Source organism: Typha latifolia, chromosome 14 (assembly GCF_019914945.1).
Source record: "Typha latifolia isolate L0001 chromosome 14, TyphaL0001v2, whole genome shotgun sequence".
Taxonomy (NCBI): domain Eukaryota; kingdom Viridiplantae; phylum Streptophyta; class Magnoliopsida; order Poales; family Typhaceae; genus Typha; species Typha latifolia.
In genome coordinates, this window is record NC_133099.1 from 3,607,573 (window position 1) to 3,624,204 (window position 16,632).

At 38.9% G+C, this 16,632-nt stretch overlaps 1 protein-coding gene across 1 annotated transcript; it reads right to left on the reverse strand.

Moving 5' to 3' along the window:
• Nucleotides 1-65: 65 nt before the first annotated feature.
• Nucleotides 66-16,234, reverse strand: LOC140800570 (nudix hydrolase 14, chloroplastic). Its single transcript, XM_073155311.1, has 7 exons — nucleotides 15,939-16,234; nucleotides 15,630-15,735; nucleotides 15,165-15,242; nucleotides 2,559-2,651; nucleotides 2,270-2,362; nucleotides 856-954; nucleotides 66-503 (listed from the first exon to the last, which is right to left on the reverse strand). The coding sequence occupies exons 1-7, from the start codon at nucleotides 16,199-16,201 to the stop codon at nucleotides 264-266; spliced, it is 972 nt and encodes a 323-aa protein (XP_073011412.1). The 5' UTR covers nucleotides 16,202-16,234; the 3' UTR covers nucleotides 66-263.
• Nucleotides 16,235-16,632: the final 398 nt, after the last annotated feature.

Here is a 16,632-nt window from a genome sequence, read left to right on the forward strand (position 1 = left end):
TTGCTGGACCTGTTTCTTTTGGGATTAAGTAGAAAAGAAAAGGCTTAGTACTCAAATTAGCAAAAGGATTAAATGATCAAGTGCCATAATATTACACATATGGAAGAGTTTCCTTTCATTGATTTCTAGGTTAAAAGAAATGGTTAACTGGCAGAAATACAAGTCACTTAGCTGGGTACCATATCAGAAAGGAACTTTTACCCATAAACTTTCAGACTTAAGAGAATAATCCTACTGAAAGTCTGAAACAATTGTACATAAACTCATCTAGAAACACCATGTGGCAAAAGGCCATCTTTTTTGGCCATTTCATATAGAGCAATTGCACAAAGAGCTTTTGCATCTGCAGTCACTCGCCAAAGATTATTGTAAGGAACTAAATGTACCTTGATTAGCTCACCATGATCACGTAGCCCTGTTTCCTTTCCCTGAAGTGCATTTATAGTCTCCTTATCAACATGCCCCTTATACAGGAACAGACTTATTTCCTCATCACAACCACCCTAACAAGAAAGAACAAACTGTAAAAGGAAAAGATTTAACCTCACTTGAGATATTTATAAATATATCAACTCAATCATTCTCCAAGAGGACTGCAATAAAAATGTAAGGTTCATCCAATCAGTTGTATTATTTCACCTCTAACAGCTAACCAATTAGTTAGAATGGAACCCATATTGTGAATAAGTACTACATTCCTATATTGCATGACTCAGCACAGAATCCAAGAAGCATCCTATATAGGACATGGCAGCTAACAATTTAATAAATCTTTAAAAATTTGCAAAGTTCTTTTCCTTCTACATCTAACCAGGTAATTAAATTACATGCTAGTCAGAAAGGTTGACAATTTACCGGTGATGGAAAAACTTTGCACCCAGTTGTTGGGTCAAGAAAACCTGTGAGATTAACCATGTCCTCCATCTTTAAGCATATACCTGTCTCCTCCTCAACCTGTCAGCATTTGGTAACTTGAAAGCATCATTGACAAGAGAGTTGCGATACCTAGAGCTGATATGCAAGTATGGTCATCTCTTATCTTATAATTGCTAAAAAAACCCAAACTATATAGTGTACCTATCTCATATAAATGTCACTACAAAAATTTAAGATGCCAATTAATGAAAAGATCATGGAGATATGTTGAATGTAAAACGACTTCACTATAATTCCAAAATGGTCAAAATACAACGAAAAGTGTCAAGCACAAAAGATCTACTATATGGTAGATAAGCATGAATATATTGGCCAATGTACTCTTAACTTTGGTGAGCAATCGTCAAGATCCATCTGAAATATAAATCAAAGGTTCCTTTGAAATTCTCAAGTCAGTGGGCAACTTTCTTGCAGAGAGTGTCTTCAAAATTACTGCATATCATCTAAAATACTCGCATTACCAATGCTCGCCATAAGCTTCACTTTACCATCAATGTAACGCCTGATTGCACTAGGTACTATTAGCCATAATCAACAAAATGCCATGATTATTTGGCCAGTTCTCTGAAACCTCATTCAATAATATATCCTATCGTATTGTCAAGTTATCTCTCCTCAACTTTCTTACACATTCAAGAGAGTGTCTTCAAAAATACTGCATATCATCTAAAATACCTGCATTACCAATGCTCACCATAAGCTTCAGTTTACCATCAATCGAACGCCTGATTGCACTAGGTACTATTCGCCATAATCAACAAACATGACTAGCCACTCTCCTGCCTCATTTCAGCGACACAAAGTTGGCAGTAAAAGTTAAGGGTGTTAATGTCAGTTGTTCATCAGTAGAATGTGAACTCTTCAATGGAGGAGTCCGTCATCAGTAATTATTAGCAGTATATCTGCAGTTACCAGTCTCATCCGTCGTGATATTCACTATCTTGCACATTTTTGTATTTTACTGCTGCAGCAACTGAAGTCTAGCTTTCTCAAATGTTCATATCATACTCATGTTTTAGTTCAAGTATCACAGTACCAGAAACATTTGTGTGATAGCTAACTGTTCTACGTTCCTAACTAGAATGCACATTTCAGATGCCAGGTAACTGCACATATAGCAACAATTTCTATCAACTTACAGTGTGAAATTGATTGTCAATTGTAATGCCTATTTTTGTTATTAAATGCATTTGCACTGATGCTTCTGCTAGTTACACAGATTTGTTTTCCTCTTATAGATTCAAGCACAACAATTTTTCAACTCTAGGCGCTATGTTGGTGGATGCATATTATACCCTTTATTGATGTTAGGAAATTTAACAACAGATCTTACCTCACGAACTGCAGTGCCGACAAGATCACCTTTTTCATCATCTAACATGCCAGCTGGTAGTTCCAATATGAACTTTCCAACAGGAACCCTAACCTTGGGTATTCAAAAGACATTCAATTAAGCAAAGTCAAATTAATTCGAGACAAAGTTTTAATTGAAGGGATTCCACATCTTCTCAGGTTTTATGGGCATTTAGCACAATACCCTTCTGAAATTAAATCTTTCTGAACAACAAAGTATAAAGTAAACTGAAGGAGACATCGCGCAAATTACCAATCAAAATGCATACCTGTCCCGTAAGAACAACATAGGTTTCTCCTCCAGACTCCAAGAGAATTAAGATAGCAACAGCAGGCCCCCTTGCAAACACAATTCCTGGAATCTAAAAATGATGTCAGAAAACATATAAACAAACTGCGTACGGGCATTACCTCAAAAAGAGTATATATTTATATATACAGGTAATAACTGATGCAAGAAAAGAAAAGCAAGTAAATACATAAAAGATAAGTTTTTTCACACAGACATCACCCATACAGCATACAGATGGAACAAGTGTCCAAAGTCAAATTCTTACTACAATTATCAGTCACATTCTTACTAGAACTATATATTTTCTTTTTCAGTATCATGATACGAGCAAAACTCTAAAAAAATATTCCATCTTCACTACATCTCTATGAAAGAAAAAAAGAAGGAAAGGAAGACAGATAAATAGTTCTTGCTTGACTAGTACATTCTCTAAATATTCAATTTGTAATAAAAGTTTACAAGAACTCAATGGATATTTGATGGAATCATGGAAACCTATATCAATTAGAAAAAGTACAAAAAAAAGTTTTGTTCATGTTAATGTATATACTCTTATTATGTACCTAAGGGATAATATACCACAACCATGTATTTATACTCATTCTCAATGTGAATGCATCAGAGTTTTTCCATTCGTCACATGATATCAGAGCTATCACCAGGTTACCATCTTTAACCTTCTTCGTGAACTCGTAGCCGATCGATCTCTCCGGTCGACGGATCACACTCATCGACGCCGGTCGTCACCGCCTTCTCTACCTCCTCCATCTCAACCCTGAAGACGATCCTACTGACTTTGGCTTCCTTCCCATAGCAGGGGAGGAGTCATCGGTCTGGTCACAGACGAGGAAGGTAGAGGATCCGATCTTGAGCTCGGCGCAGAGGAGGAGCGGCGTCTCCTGGCCTTCGACACCTCGCCGCCGTCGACTATTGCGAGCTTCATTTCCTTCGACGCCTCACTGCCATCGATTGTCGCGAGCTCGAGTGGCAGCTCCAAGGTCTCCATCGACGCTGCCGGCGAATCCGTTGACTCCGCCCCCAGCTCCAAGGTCTCCATCGACGCCGCCGGCAAATCTGTCAACTCCGCCCCCTTTCCGTCGATTCCACCCCTTCTCTGGATCTCTATCAACGCCGCTGACTCTTCCCTCAGGCTGGAAGCTTCTGATTGGAGAGGCTTGCCAACTCCGGCGCTTCCTCCAACTCCGGCAACGGCGATCATTACAGGTTGGGCGCCTTTAGGACTCAACGGCAAGGTGAATCAATCCCTATTTGAGAAGTAATTGATTAGATCAATTCATCTCAATTTGTTCTTGCTCGAAGTCTGATCTAGCAAAGGGTTAATTGATTAAACTTGCTACTTGAATCAATTCATCTCAATCCTATCTGAGAAATAATTGATTAGATCAATTCATCTCAATTTGTTCATGCTTGACGTCTGAGCCAGCAAAGGTTAATTGATTAAACTTGCTACTCGAATTTGTTGCTACTATTTTTCAATGGCTAATTCATCTTCCTTCTTCCGCTGATTTTATGCTTGTAACCGCTGCTGATTGGCCATATTGGTGTGCTACAGTAGAGAGTGCTTCATCTTGACAAATCTAGTATTACACCTTCCGATGACTCCAAAGAGCATGCTACTTGGAAGGCTCATGATCGTCGTGTTCAGGCATATTTGATTGCCTCTATTGACAAAGCACTTCATCTGGATTTTATCTGATTTATCACTGCAGCTGATCTTTGGTGCCACCTTCGATCTCGTTTTGTCGAATCCAGTGGTGCTCGGGAGTATCACCTTCTGTCCAGTGCTCAAACAGCTCAGCAGGGTGAACGATCCATCCAACAGTTTTATAGTCATATGCGAGACTTTTGGCGTGAGTTGCAGGCATTGGAGCCTTCTAATTTTCCTTTGCAGTTTGCCAGCACTTATGAGACCTTTAGAGAGCGTCGCCAGTTGTACCAGTTTCTGTATGCTCTTCGCCCAGAGTTTGCTCCTTTGGCAGGAACTTTGGTTCATCGTGGCACTTTGCCAAGTTTAGAGCCAGCTGTGGCTGAGCTAGTTGCTGAGGAGACTCGACTACGTACTGTTCAGTCTCGATATGCTCCACCAGTGGCTTTCCCTTCGACCGGGGTGGAACAAGTTCTTGTTGTCGCTTCTGCTAATTACTCTCGCTCTCGTCCTCAGTGTTCTCATTGTCATAAGCCGAGACATCTGATTGAGACATGTTGGGAATTGTATCCTGAGAAACGCAAGAACCACAAACAAAAGAGTCGTCTACGTTCGACGGCATCTATGGCTACTATTGTTTCTTCTGAGATGCCTTCCACCATTCCTGTCTTCCATACTGCTCCATCAGATCGTCTTCAGCAGATTGAGCAAACACTGGCCTAACAAAGTCAGCTCCTCAATCGTCTTTTACATAATCCAGTGGCCACTACATCTGCTTCTCTAACAAATCACTCAGCCATGTCTACTCCATCTGGTATTACTTATGACACTTGGATTGTGGACTCGGTGCTACTCCAAGATATGACTCTAGATTGGAGTTAGGTCGTAGAGCTGGTGGCCTTTACCACATCTCTTCTCTTCATCTACCTGTCTCACCCATTTCCCATTTTGTTGGTGCTACTCTCTCTCCTGTTGATTTGTAGCACCGTAGGTTAGGTCACATGTCCAAATCTCGTCTTAAAGGTATTTTCCATCTGGAGCCTTAGGATGAGATTCTTTTGGTTTTAGTTCTATGACGGATTGTGTGAGTTGTAAGTTAGCCAAACTATCAGCTCTTCCTTTTTCTTCAAGTAATAGTAAAAGCAGTTCATCTTTTGATCTTGTTCATTCTGATATATGGGGCCCTGCTCCTTTATCTTCCAGGTGTGGATATTTGTATTATGTGAGTTTCATTGATGACTTCTTTAGATATACTTAGGTTTATCTCATTCGTCATTGCTCTGAGATTCCCCAAATTTATCAAATTTTTACATCTATGATTCACACTCAGTTTCACAAACACATTCCAAATTTATCAAATTTTTACATCTATGATTCACACTCAGTTTCACAAACACATTAAGGTTTTCAGGTCTGACTGTGCTCGAGAGTACACCTCTATTGCTATGCGTTCCATTCTCTATTTCCATGGCACCATTTTTCAACAGTCTTGTCCTTACACTCATGAACAAAATGGTGTAGCAGAACGAAAACATCGTCATATTTTAGAGACTACGCGTGCTCTCATTCTTAGTTCATCTGTCCCTCGTTCTTTCTGGGTAGAAGCTCTCTTGACCTCTGTTAGCCTTATTAACTCCATGCCTTCTCCTCTCCTACAAAATCGCTCTCCTCATGAGGTTCTTTTATCTGTTAAACCAGATTATAGTATTCTTCGTGTCTTTGGGTGTACTTGCTTTGTTTTGCTACCTGCTCATGAGTATGATAAGTTGTTCGCTCGATTTGTGCAATGTGTTCTTCTCGAATATAGTTCTGAACACAAAGGTTATAAATGCTATGATCCTTTGACTCGTCGAATGCGGATTGCTCGTCATGTCTCTTTTCTAGAGAATATTCCTTATTACTCCCATGAGTCTGAGAATATTCCTCAGTCTCCTCTTGAGACAGTGCCCACTTCAAATTCTCCTGAGGAGCCTCTTGTTGGATGTCCTAATGATTCTCTCCCTTGTCGTCCTATCACTCAGGTGTACTCTCGACGAGTTATTCATGTACCTCCTTCATCTTCTCCTCCTCCTGTTCCTCCTATTTCATTTTCAGCTCCACCTCCTGCACCTTCTCCTCCAACTGGTACTGTGAGTCCTCGCCGATCTCAACGTGAGCATCATTCTCCTCAGAGATATGGATTTATTGATGTTGCATGCTATTCTTCTAAGTTCCACATCTTTCTGATAGCTCTTCACGCAGATCATGAGTCTAATTCTTATCAGGAGGCTGTTGTCCATCCTGAGTGGCAACATGCTATGAATGAGGAGTTTCAGGCTTTTGCACCTACTCAGACATGGGATGTTGTTCCTCTACCAAGTGGCATTGATGGATCTCTTAGTTGTAAATGGGTTTACAAAATCAAGAGACGACTTGATGGATTTATTGAGAGATATAAAGCTTGTCTTGTTGCTAGAGGTTTCACCCAAGAGTATGGCATTGATTATGAGGAGACATTTGCCCCTGTGGCTCAGATGACTACTGTTCGTACTCTTCTTGCGGTAGCTGCCATTCGTCACTGGCCTTTGTATCAAATGGATGTAAAGAATGTTTTTCTTCATGGTGATTTGGCAGAAATAATTTATATGCAGCCTCCACGGGATTGTTCTGTTCCTTTGTCCCATGTTTGTCGACTTCGGCGTGCCATCTATGGTCTCAAGCAGCACCCCGTGCTTGGTTTGAGCGGTTTCGTCGAGCGATGACAGAGGTTGGTTTTGTTAAGAGTGATCATGATCACTCTATGTTTACGCGTATTTCTCCGCAGGGACGTGTTATTCTACTACTCTATGTAGATGACATGATTATTACAGGTGATGATTCAGCTACTATCAAGTCTCTACAAAAACATTTGTCTCATCACTTTTAGATGAAGGACTTAGGTCACCTGCATTATTTTCTTGGTCTTGAGATTGCTCATAGAGAGAGAGGTATACTTGTATCTCAACAAAAGTATGTTTCTGATTTGATCAGCAGGGCAGCTATATCAGACAATTGATGCACCTCTTGAGCTTCATGTGAAGCTTCGTCCTACAGATGGAGTGCCATTGACAGATCCAACTAGATACAGACAGCTTAGTGGACAACTTGTGTATTTATGCATCACTAGACCAGATATTTCTCATGCTGTGAGTATAGTTAGTCAATTTGTAGCGGCTCCTCGATCTACTCATTATGCAACACTACTCCGGATTCTCAGATATGTGTGGGGGACTATTACTCGCTCTTTATTGATGTCTGTTCATTCATCTCTTGTTCTTCGTGCTTATTCCGATGTTGATTGGGCTGGTGATCCTACCACTTGTAGTTCTACTACTGGATTTTGTGTATTCCGTGGTGACTCTCTTATATCGTGGCGGAGCAAGAAGCAAGATATTATCTCTCTCTCTAGTACTGAAGCAGAATATAGAGCCATGTCCACTACTTCTAAGGAAATCATTCACCTTCGCCGTCTATTGGGAGATATTGGCATAGCAACTCCTACACCCACTGCTCTTTATTGTGATAACAGGAGTGCTATACAGATTGCAAGCAATCCTGTATTTCATGAGAGAACAAAACATATTGAGGTATATTGTCATTTTGTTCGACATCAGTTTTTAGCTGGCACTATTAGTCTTCCACATATATCATCTATGGAGCAAATAGCAGATTTCTTCACCAAATCGCATCCCACTCCACGCTTTAGATATCTAGTTAGCAAACTCCTTGTGTTTGATCCACCTTGAGTTTGAAGGGGGGTGTTAATGTATATACTCTTATCATGTACCTGAGGAATAATATACCACAACCATGTATTTATACTCATTCTCAATGTGAATACATCAGAGTTTTTCCATTCGTCACAGTTCATTATAATAAAATTACGCACATAAGATGGAAATCTTTATGTAAAAAGCATATGATGTTTCTTTTATTTATTATGCTTTCTAACTTATTTAAGTCCTTTACATTTCTAATCAAGTAATAGTCAACTAAGTCTATTACAAAATATTTAATCTAATATGACAAAAGTAATTAATCTTTCCTTGGGGAATATGTAAGCTAGCTAAACTACATTATTTACATGGTTTAGCACAAAGTTGCATTCTGCACTGAGAAGCTTTCTTCATGGACTCTTCCCATAGGTTGTTACAAGAATTGGATTTCTGAAAGCCAGTAGGAGCAATTTAATATGCATAACTAATGAACCAAAAAGTTATCCATATCAAGAATGGCCGTGCCGGTGGTGGCAAGGTACCTTGCCTTGCCAACCAGTGCCGATGTAAAGCCCCATTTTAACTTTTTTTATTTTCATTAATTATCATCAAACAACTCTAGTATTATTCTTGTGTCAGCAAATGAAGTCATCATCATCAATATGATTGAAAATTATCAACAATATTTAACGCAACATTCTCTTGTTAGTCTTGTACTAGCAAATGAAGTCTTTGATCCTCTTCACCATTCTATATTCAACTAAATATTAGTTTTAATTATTGAATTACTATCAATTGATATTATGTGTTCAGTTATATTATGTTGTATTCAATCATTAATGAAACAATCGTATGTTGTGAGAACATTGCATGAGTTGATGGCTTGAAAAGAAAGCGAATGATGGTGCTAAGAAGGTATTGAAGAATATGTATAAGAGCATCATAATAAGCAGATCAAGGAGCCTGCATGAATTGAATGACAAGACCAACTGCATGAGAGATATCAGGCCAAGTATTGGTCAGGTAGACGAGTCCCCTAACCAATTGACGATATATAGTCGGATCTAGAAGAAGTTGGCCATCATCGGGTTGAAGCTTCACATGAGGCTCAACTAGGGTAGTAGCGGGACGAGTGTCAGTGATAGTAGCACGACTGAGAATGTCTGTAATATATTTCTATTGGGACAGCAAAAGACCATGGGATGATTTAGCAATTTCGATACTAAAAAAGTATTGAAGCAGACCGAGATCCTTCATCTCAAACTAACTCTGAAGATATTGTTGAAGGGAGCAGATCCCAGTCGAGCCATCTCCGGTGATAATCATATCATTAACATACAGAAGGAGGATGACCCGACCTTGACCTGAGAGGGGCTCTGCTGAAATCCTTAGGCTGTGAGAACACTACGAAATTTATCAAACCGTGCATGAGGGGCGAGAAACAACATCCCAATTATGCATCTGCTGAAGAGATTGAAGCTCATCTGCCATGGCTTGCTGCCACTCTAGAACCTGGACTGCCTCATGATAGGACATAGGCTGGGGAGTAGAGTGGATGGCTGCAAGAAAAGTGTGAAACTAAAGAGAATATGTAGCGGAAGACATCATAAAGCCACACTAGTCAGGAGGCTCACGCTCTGGATAACACGAGCAGGCGTAGGAGCCGTCATAGTAGAGAATAGGACGATTGGAGTGATACTACCAGTAGTGGGAGTCTCAGTTGTAGAAAGAGGACAGGACCTATGAGTATAAAAGTAAGGCAAAATCGTCATGGGAAAGGAATACTCCTCTAGAGGGTTTGGGGACTCAATGAGAGAGTGGTCTAATGGAGCAGAAGGAACTGGTAGTAAAGGAGTGTTAATGGGTAAAAAAATTTAAGGCATGTGGGATGTAGATGGTGGGGTTGAACCAGGCACTTCGGAGGGGATAGAGGATAGGCTAGGAATAGGGAGATTTAGAAAAGATAAATCTGAAGGAGCTAAGGTATCAAAGGTAAAGAAAGTTCTCTTCCAGAAAAGTGACATGGCGCAATATCCTAAGACAATGAACAGAAGTGTCATAGCAACGATAGCCTTTATGCTTAGGAATATATCCTAGAAAAACACACTTAGTTGCTCTAGGGGACAACTTATTATGTTCACCTGGAAGAAAAACAAAACAAATGCACCCAAAAACACGAAAATAACAATACGAGAGGAAAGTACCATAGAGAAAATCGTATTGAGTCAAACCATCAAGGACAGATGGTAGAGTTTAATTGATGAGATAGAGAGCAGTAAGAAGGGTCTCAACCCAATAAGAGCGAGGAACAAAAGCCTCAAAAAGAAGAGTTTGAGTGGTCTCAAGAAGATGATGATGTTTTCGTTCGGTAACTCCATTCTGAGCAGGGAGTGTAGGAACATGACTACTTAGATAGAGTACCAACAGAAGCATGAATGGAACGAAACTCAGAGGAAAGATACTCATGAGCACCATCAGATCGGAAGATTTTAATGGATCAAGTATGAACCATAGAAAAGAAATCATGATAAATCTACCAACCCGCAACAAGTACAAGGGGACAAATAAGAAAAATGACTACTGCCTAAGCATCCAAACCAAGACAAGGTCTTGAGATGCTGACTCGATACATGACCTAGATACCGATGTCATAGATCTGAAGAAGAAAGAGGAGTGACTAGACAAGCACTAGGGCGAGGTGGTGGAAGGTGAAGATGATCTAGGTAATAGAGCCCATGAATCTGATTGCCGATCCCAATCCTCTGGCCTGTAGACGAGTCATGCACAACACAAGAAATAAAAGAGAAAGATACAATGTAACCAAAGTCAGAAAGATGAGTAATAGAAATAAGACTCATGGTTAGACTAAGAACAAGCCAGACATTAGATAAAGTAAGACGACTCGTGGAATCCATGGTATTGGTAATGTAACCAATATGAGATTAGATAATGGGTCTCATTAGCTGTGTGAAGATGAGGAAGAGTGATAAGGGTAGAGGTGAGGCTAGTAAAGATGGAGAAGTCACCAGTCATATGATGTGAGGCACCAGATTCAAAAATCTAGGATTTAGTCATACCAGAGACAGTAGATGCAGAAGTAGAGGCACAGTAAAGCTAAGAGCTCCATGAATGAACTGCTGAATTTGTAAGATGACCAAGACAACCACAATGAGTGCACATAGGACACGATGAGTGATGATCTCGTCTAGGCACATGAGTGACGCAAGCAGCAGTCGAAATATCAAGCTTAACTGATATAGGAGCAGGAGCAGCACCAAGCACACTCCCCATGACTACAGAAGGCGTGTAGAGGTGACCCACTGAGAAGGCAAGAGACGTTGCCTAAGCTCCTCAGACTGTAACTCGGCTATGGCACTATCCAGGCTTGGGAGAGTGGAGTGATGCAACAGATGACGAGTTAGATCCCCAAATTTCGGACGAAGAGCATTTAGGAAATCCATCAGATGATCCTCATTACGGTGACGCTAAGCGAACATCAAGTCAGAGGGATGGCTAAAAGTAAGCTCCATTGACATAAGCTCATGTCATATGTCAGTCATGCGGGCGAAAAAGTCCTAGATAAAGAGCTGATCCTATCTAACCTTCTGAGCATCGTGACGGAACTGAAAGCAACACATCAGACTCGATTGAAAAATCGACGACTAAGATGAACCCAAATAGCCTAAGCAGAAGACAATGTCTAAAGCTGAGGTTGAAACGATCGATCAATGCTGCAGGCGCAGAATCAAAGAACTGCAGAAAAAGAGGGCTGTGGAGACAGGGAACTTTCATCGAATACCTAGTGGGCACTAGCCAAAATAGTGGTGCTACTGTCGGAATTAAAGAGATGAAACTGTGGCAATTCGATCAAGAATAACAGCCTGCAAAGGACTGCTGCTGAACTAAGAAAAGGGAGGAGACCGGTGGCTGTGCTGTTGTTGCTAAAAACAGAGGTCGCTATAGTGGCTACAACTGTAGCACTTACAGGAAACTCATGCCAAGGAAGAGGAAGATGATGGGATGATCGAGCTTGAGGAGGCTGAAACACACTATTGTTGCAGCTGCTGTGGTTGGCTATTGCTGTTGCGTCTGCAGTGACGGTGGAGACTGCAGCTACTGCGCCAGTTGTTGTTGTAGCGCCAACAAACTCGAGGAGTGAGGCGGCAGTTCTCAAGCTCGACAATGGTGAAAAATAATCAAAAAGGGATATGACTATTGGGGAATGAGAGATCCAACTTAAAATGTCCCTAGAAATTGGGATGCTCTGATACCATGAAACAATAGTGAGTTTACCCTAGATTAGGTTGAAGGAGGAGAAGAGTTTGGTGAAAATAATTGTGTATTTGCTTAATCATCAAAGAGGGGGCTGACCCCTAATTATGCAAAGTCACCATGAAATAAGATAAATAAAATAATATATAAATCTAATAACTCTAATAATTAATATAGTTTCAATAAATGTATTCAATCATTATGTATTGAATAATATTTATATTTAACTATTGCTATATCTTTAATAAAATAGGTTATTTATAACAATAATTTAAAGATAAAATAGTCTAATGTTAGATTTTAATACATATATTCAAACAAAAAAATCATGGATCCTAGTTTCGGTTGATCCCAATCTCAGGTCGAAAGTCTATTTGACTGGTTTCAGCTGGGTATCGGCCAATCTCGCTCGAGATGGGTATGAGTAAGAGAGAAAGAGAGGGAAAATGATGCAAATCTAGTATAAATGCAATGTTTTGGAGAACAATCGACCCAAATAAGTAACTAAATTAAAATATCGTAAGCAATAACTGACAATAAGTTAATCGATTAAAAGGATCACTACTAGATGGAAGAAGAGAAAACCACTCAAGATAAGGCGTAGCTTCCTCAACTCTCAAATAGGTATGTCAATATTAGAAAGGCCTAAAATATGATGTAAGGAAAGACTTTAGAGTTTAGATTTACTAATAAATGGAATAGTAGTGTTTTTACTTTGAAACCAAGTCCTCCTCTTTACGTTCGGGCACCTAAAGATTCTCTTTTATTACTGGAATCTTCTGGACAACAGCAGTAACTAACGAAAAAGTAGAGATTAAAGAAGGAGACAGGTTTAGAGAGGAAGTAGAAGAGATTAGAGAAGAATCTTAAGATGGAGTAAGAAAAAGGGAGAGCAAGGGAGAGAGAAGAAAAAGACCACATGGGAGAAAGTGAGAGATCTCAAATAAATCTTATTCCAATCCTTCCTTGTTTCTCATGCAATAACTATTAAATAGGTTAGTAACTTTGATTCTAGCTGATTCTAATAGGAACTTATTTCCTAATAGGACTCTAATTGATCATCTTACCTAAATTGACTAACCCAATTTAAGTAATAAATCAATATGGACATCCCCTACATGTAAGCTTACCATAACTATCAATTGAGATTCTAATAGGAATTCATTTCCTAATATGATTCTAATTGATTAAGTCTTACCTAAATTGACTAATCCAATTTAGGTAATAACTCAATGCGGACATCCCCCGCATATAGGCTTATCATACCTATTAATTGACTAATTCAATTGATTATTTGAATTAAAAATTAACTCAACAAATTAAATATGAAAATAAGTTAAGCCTAATTAGATCAATTAGACCAAAATTGGACTCAAGCAACTTTATTTTGGTCAAATTGAAGATGATGCCCACATTAAAAAGAGAGGGAGAGAGAGAAAGAGGGGGAGAAAGAGAGAAAAAGGGGGAGAAAGAGAGAAGAAGGAAGAGAGAGAAAGTAAAGGGAGGAAGAGAGAGTTTGTGGGTTGCGGCAATAAGAGAGAGGGAAGAAGAGATAGAGGGGAAGAGAAGGGAGATAGGGACGTGAAGAAAAAAATAAAAAATACCAAACTATGCCTGGCAGCGGATAGGAGGGAGAGAGAAAGAGAGAAAGGGGAAGAAAAAGGGGAGAGAGAAGAAATGGAGGAAAAAAATTATGCTTAAAATTTAGGCAATGGAAGAGAAAGAAGAGAGAGAAAGAGAAAAAGGGAGAGAGAAAAGAAATGGAGAAAAAAAATCATGCCTGGGAGTTAGGCTGCAGTGGTAAGAGGGATAAGGAAGAAAAGAGACTGAGAGAGAAAGAGAAAAAGGGAGAGAGAAAAGAAATGGAGAAAAAAAATCATGCCTGGGAGTTAGGCTGCAGTGGTAAGAGGGATAAGGAAGAAAAGAGACTGAGAGAGAAAAAGAAGGCAAGAGATGAAAAGAGAGAAATAAATTTTTAGAATTCATATATGAGTAACTTTTATTTCCTTACTTTCTTATTATTTTTTCTAGTTTTTTTAAATTTTCCTATAGTTTAAATAATATTTAAATTGTATATAATTAAAAAATAATTTGATTTAGTACAAGCGGCTAATATAGCTAATACGTATCGTTTTTCCGGATAGCCGATACCGTTTCGGACACCGAGTTTTGAAACCTTGCTAAAAACCAAAAATTTACGAGCCAAAAACCTAAAACATCTTTAAATATTCTAAACATTTTATTAAAAAAAATGTTAAATGTGTGCCATGCTAAGGGTGTGCCAGTCGGCATGTCCCGTGCCGATGGTGGCACAGCCAACGTTCATCCATATGCGCAAAGCAATAGGCATCCTTTCTCTCTTCATATATATGCATTATCTTAATCATCGTCTAAAACACCAATTAAGCTTCATAGGACTCTAGCTTTTTCCTACAGTCAATGACACCTATATAAGAGAAAAAGTTGGTGTATGATAGCAAATACTCATTACATTGGATTCTTACTCCCTTATGCAAGCCCAACTAATAAATTAAAAATACTTAGTTACTTACAACTAATAATGTGATATGACATAATCATATTCCTAGAACATGAACCCCAAGAAATATATGCGGAAAACTAATGACTGTTTGACATGAATGATGAATGTTTAGTTATTTAGAAAGTGAATAATTAGAAAGTGAACAAGTATCTTAGAGAAGTAAAAAGACAACGACTCTCCAGAGAAAACAATAAGAATAAAAAGTTTTAGAATCAGTTGCAATATATCATTGATAAGGAAGCTAGAAGCACATTTATTTACATATAAAAGTAAACCTGAAAAGAAAGATAAACTTGATTCTACAAAGTTGAAACTTGAGAAGCGATGCTAAAATATTTTTATGTTTTTAAATAGTTTCTAACGGCTTACCTTTGCTCCTGTTTCCTTCTCAAGTACATCTGCTTTGAATTTTAAAAAGCCAACGCGTCTTCCAAACATATCCACACTCTGCCAACAACACACTAGACATTTAAAATAAAGCTCAAAAAGTAGAAAAACCAATTAAAACAACTGGTAAAAAGACAAAAACTGCCTATGACATACAATTGGGTATGATTTTTGATGACCAAAAGAACTTTAACGCATAATATACCAATTCCGGATAATAAAGCTTAAGAGGTGGTATGTTGCTTGTGGTGCGGTTATTGTTCCTACACAAGCCACAAGGAATTGACTCACTCATAGCAATCGCTTTGCTTTCAAACAATTGGATTTCACCATGAAAATGGAGTAGTAATCCAGAAATTATATAATAACAGTATCATTGTTTATCAAAGAGTAATTTCAGCAGTACGTGCGCGCATCTACGTAGATGTACACCAAGTAAAAGACAACCTGAACTTCTATTTGTCTTAAACACATCTTCCCATAAGCTAAAATTCCCCTTTCGCTCTGCATATTCTTCAGCCATTGCTTAAACAAAGAAGAATCGATAGCTCGCCTGTGGATAAAAGAATAATGATAAATACAGCGCCGATCTTAGCCCTCAATGCATGCCAATTATAGCATTTAATAATTGGATAGTAAATAAAGTTATTATTACCTAAATCAGGCTATTCAAAGCAACAGCCAACATCAAACCCTTCTCGATAAAGAATTTAAAAGATAAAAAAATTAACGCGAATAGAGGGGAACCATAATAACCTGAAATCCGAATCGGACAGGCCGGGGCCGGCGACGATCTCGACGGGTTCGCCACCGGGCAAGGTGACGGTGTGGGCCGTGGGATGAGTAGGAGGAGATGCGCCTCGAGAATCGGGGGACGCCATCCGCACGGTGATGCGTGCGAGGATTCGGGAGCTACGGATCGGAGAGTTGACGAATAGGCTTCTGGGCGGGTGGAAGAAGGGAAGAATGCGGCAGGGGAAGGCTGCGGAGATGAGGAGACGAGCACGAACTGACGCCATGTTTCGGTGCGTGGGAAATTTCTTAGAGACATTTGCGGAAAAAGAAAAAAAAAGAAAAATGAGTAATTAAAATAGCAAAAATATACTCCTAGTGTATCTTTTCTCTAAATTATACATATTTTATTATAAATTTATATTATATATATATTTAGTACTAAAAAAATGTATTAAGTTATAAGAACTCAATTTCTTATTAGAGTTTCACGATATATTTGTTGAATTTTTTAGCTATACCAAATGTGGATTAGATAGAGTTTTTTTTAGGGATATAATTTTGTTCAAATGAGTGAGTTTCAAACTTATTTCCGGGGCAATAAGTTTTATTCCACGCGAATGCTATATTAGATGACAAGTATACATACGTAAAATTTGTTATTTGCATTAGTAATTTTACTTAATATAAATTACTTTATTAGTGAGCGATTTCGAAT

Coding starts and splice junctions, on each gene's coding strand:
- LOC140800570 (XM_073155311.1), bottom strand. CDS start 16,201: ATGGCGTCAGTTCGTGCTCGTCTCCTCATCTCCGCAGCCTTCCCCTGC. Junction 15,243..15,629: donor TAAGACAAATAGAAGTTCAG/GTTGTCTTTTAC, acceptor TGTTGTTGGCAG/AGTGTGGATATGTTTGGAAG. Junction 955..2,269: donor TCGGCACTGCAGTTCGTGAG/GTAAGATCTGTT, acceptor AAATGCTGACAG/GTTGAGGAGGAGACAGGTAT.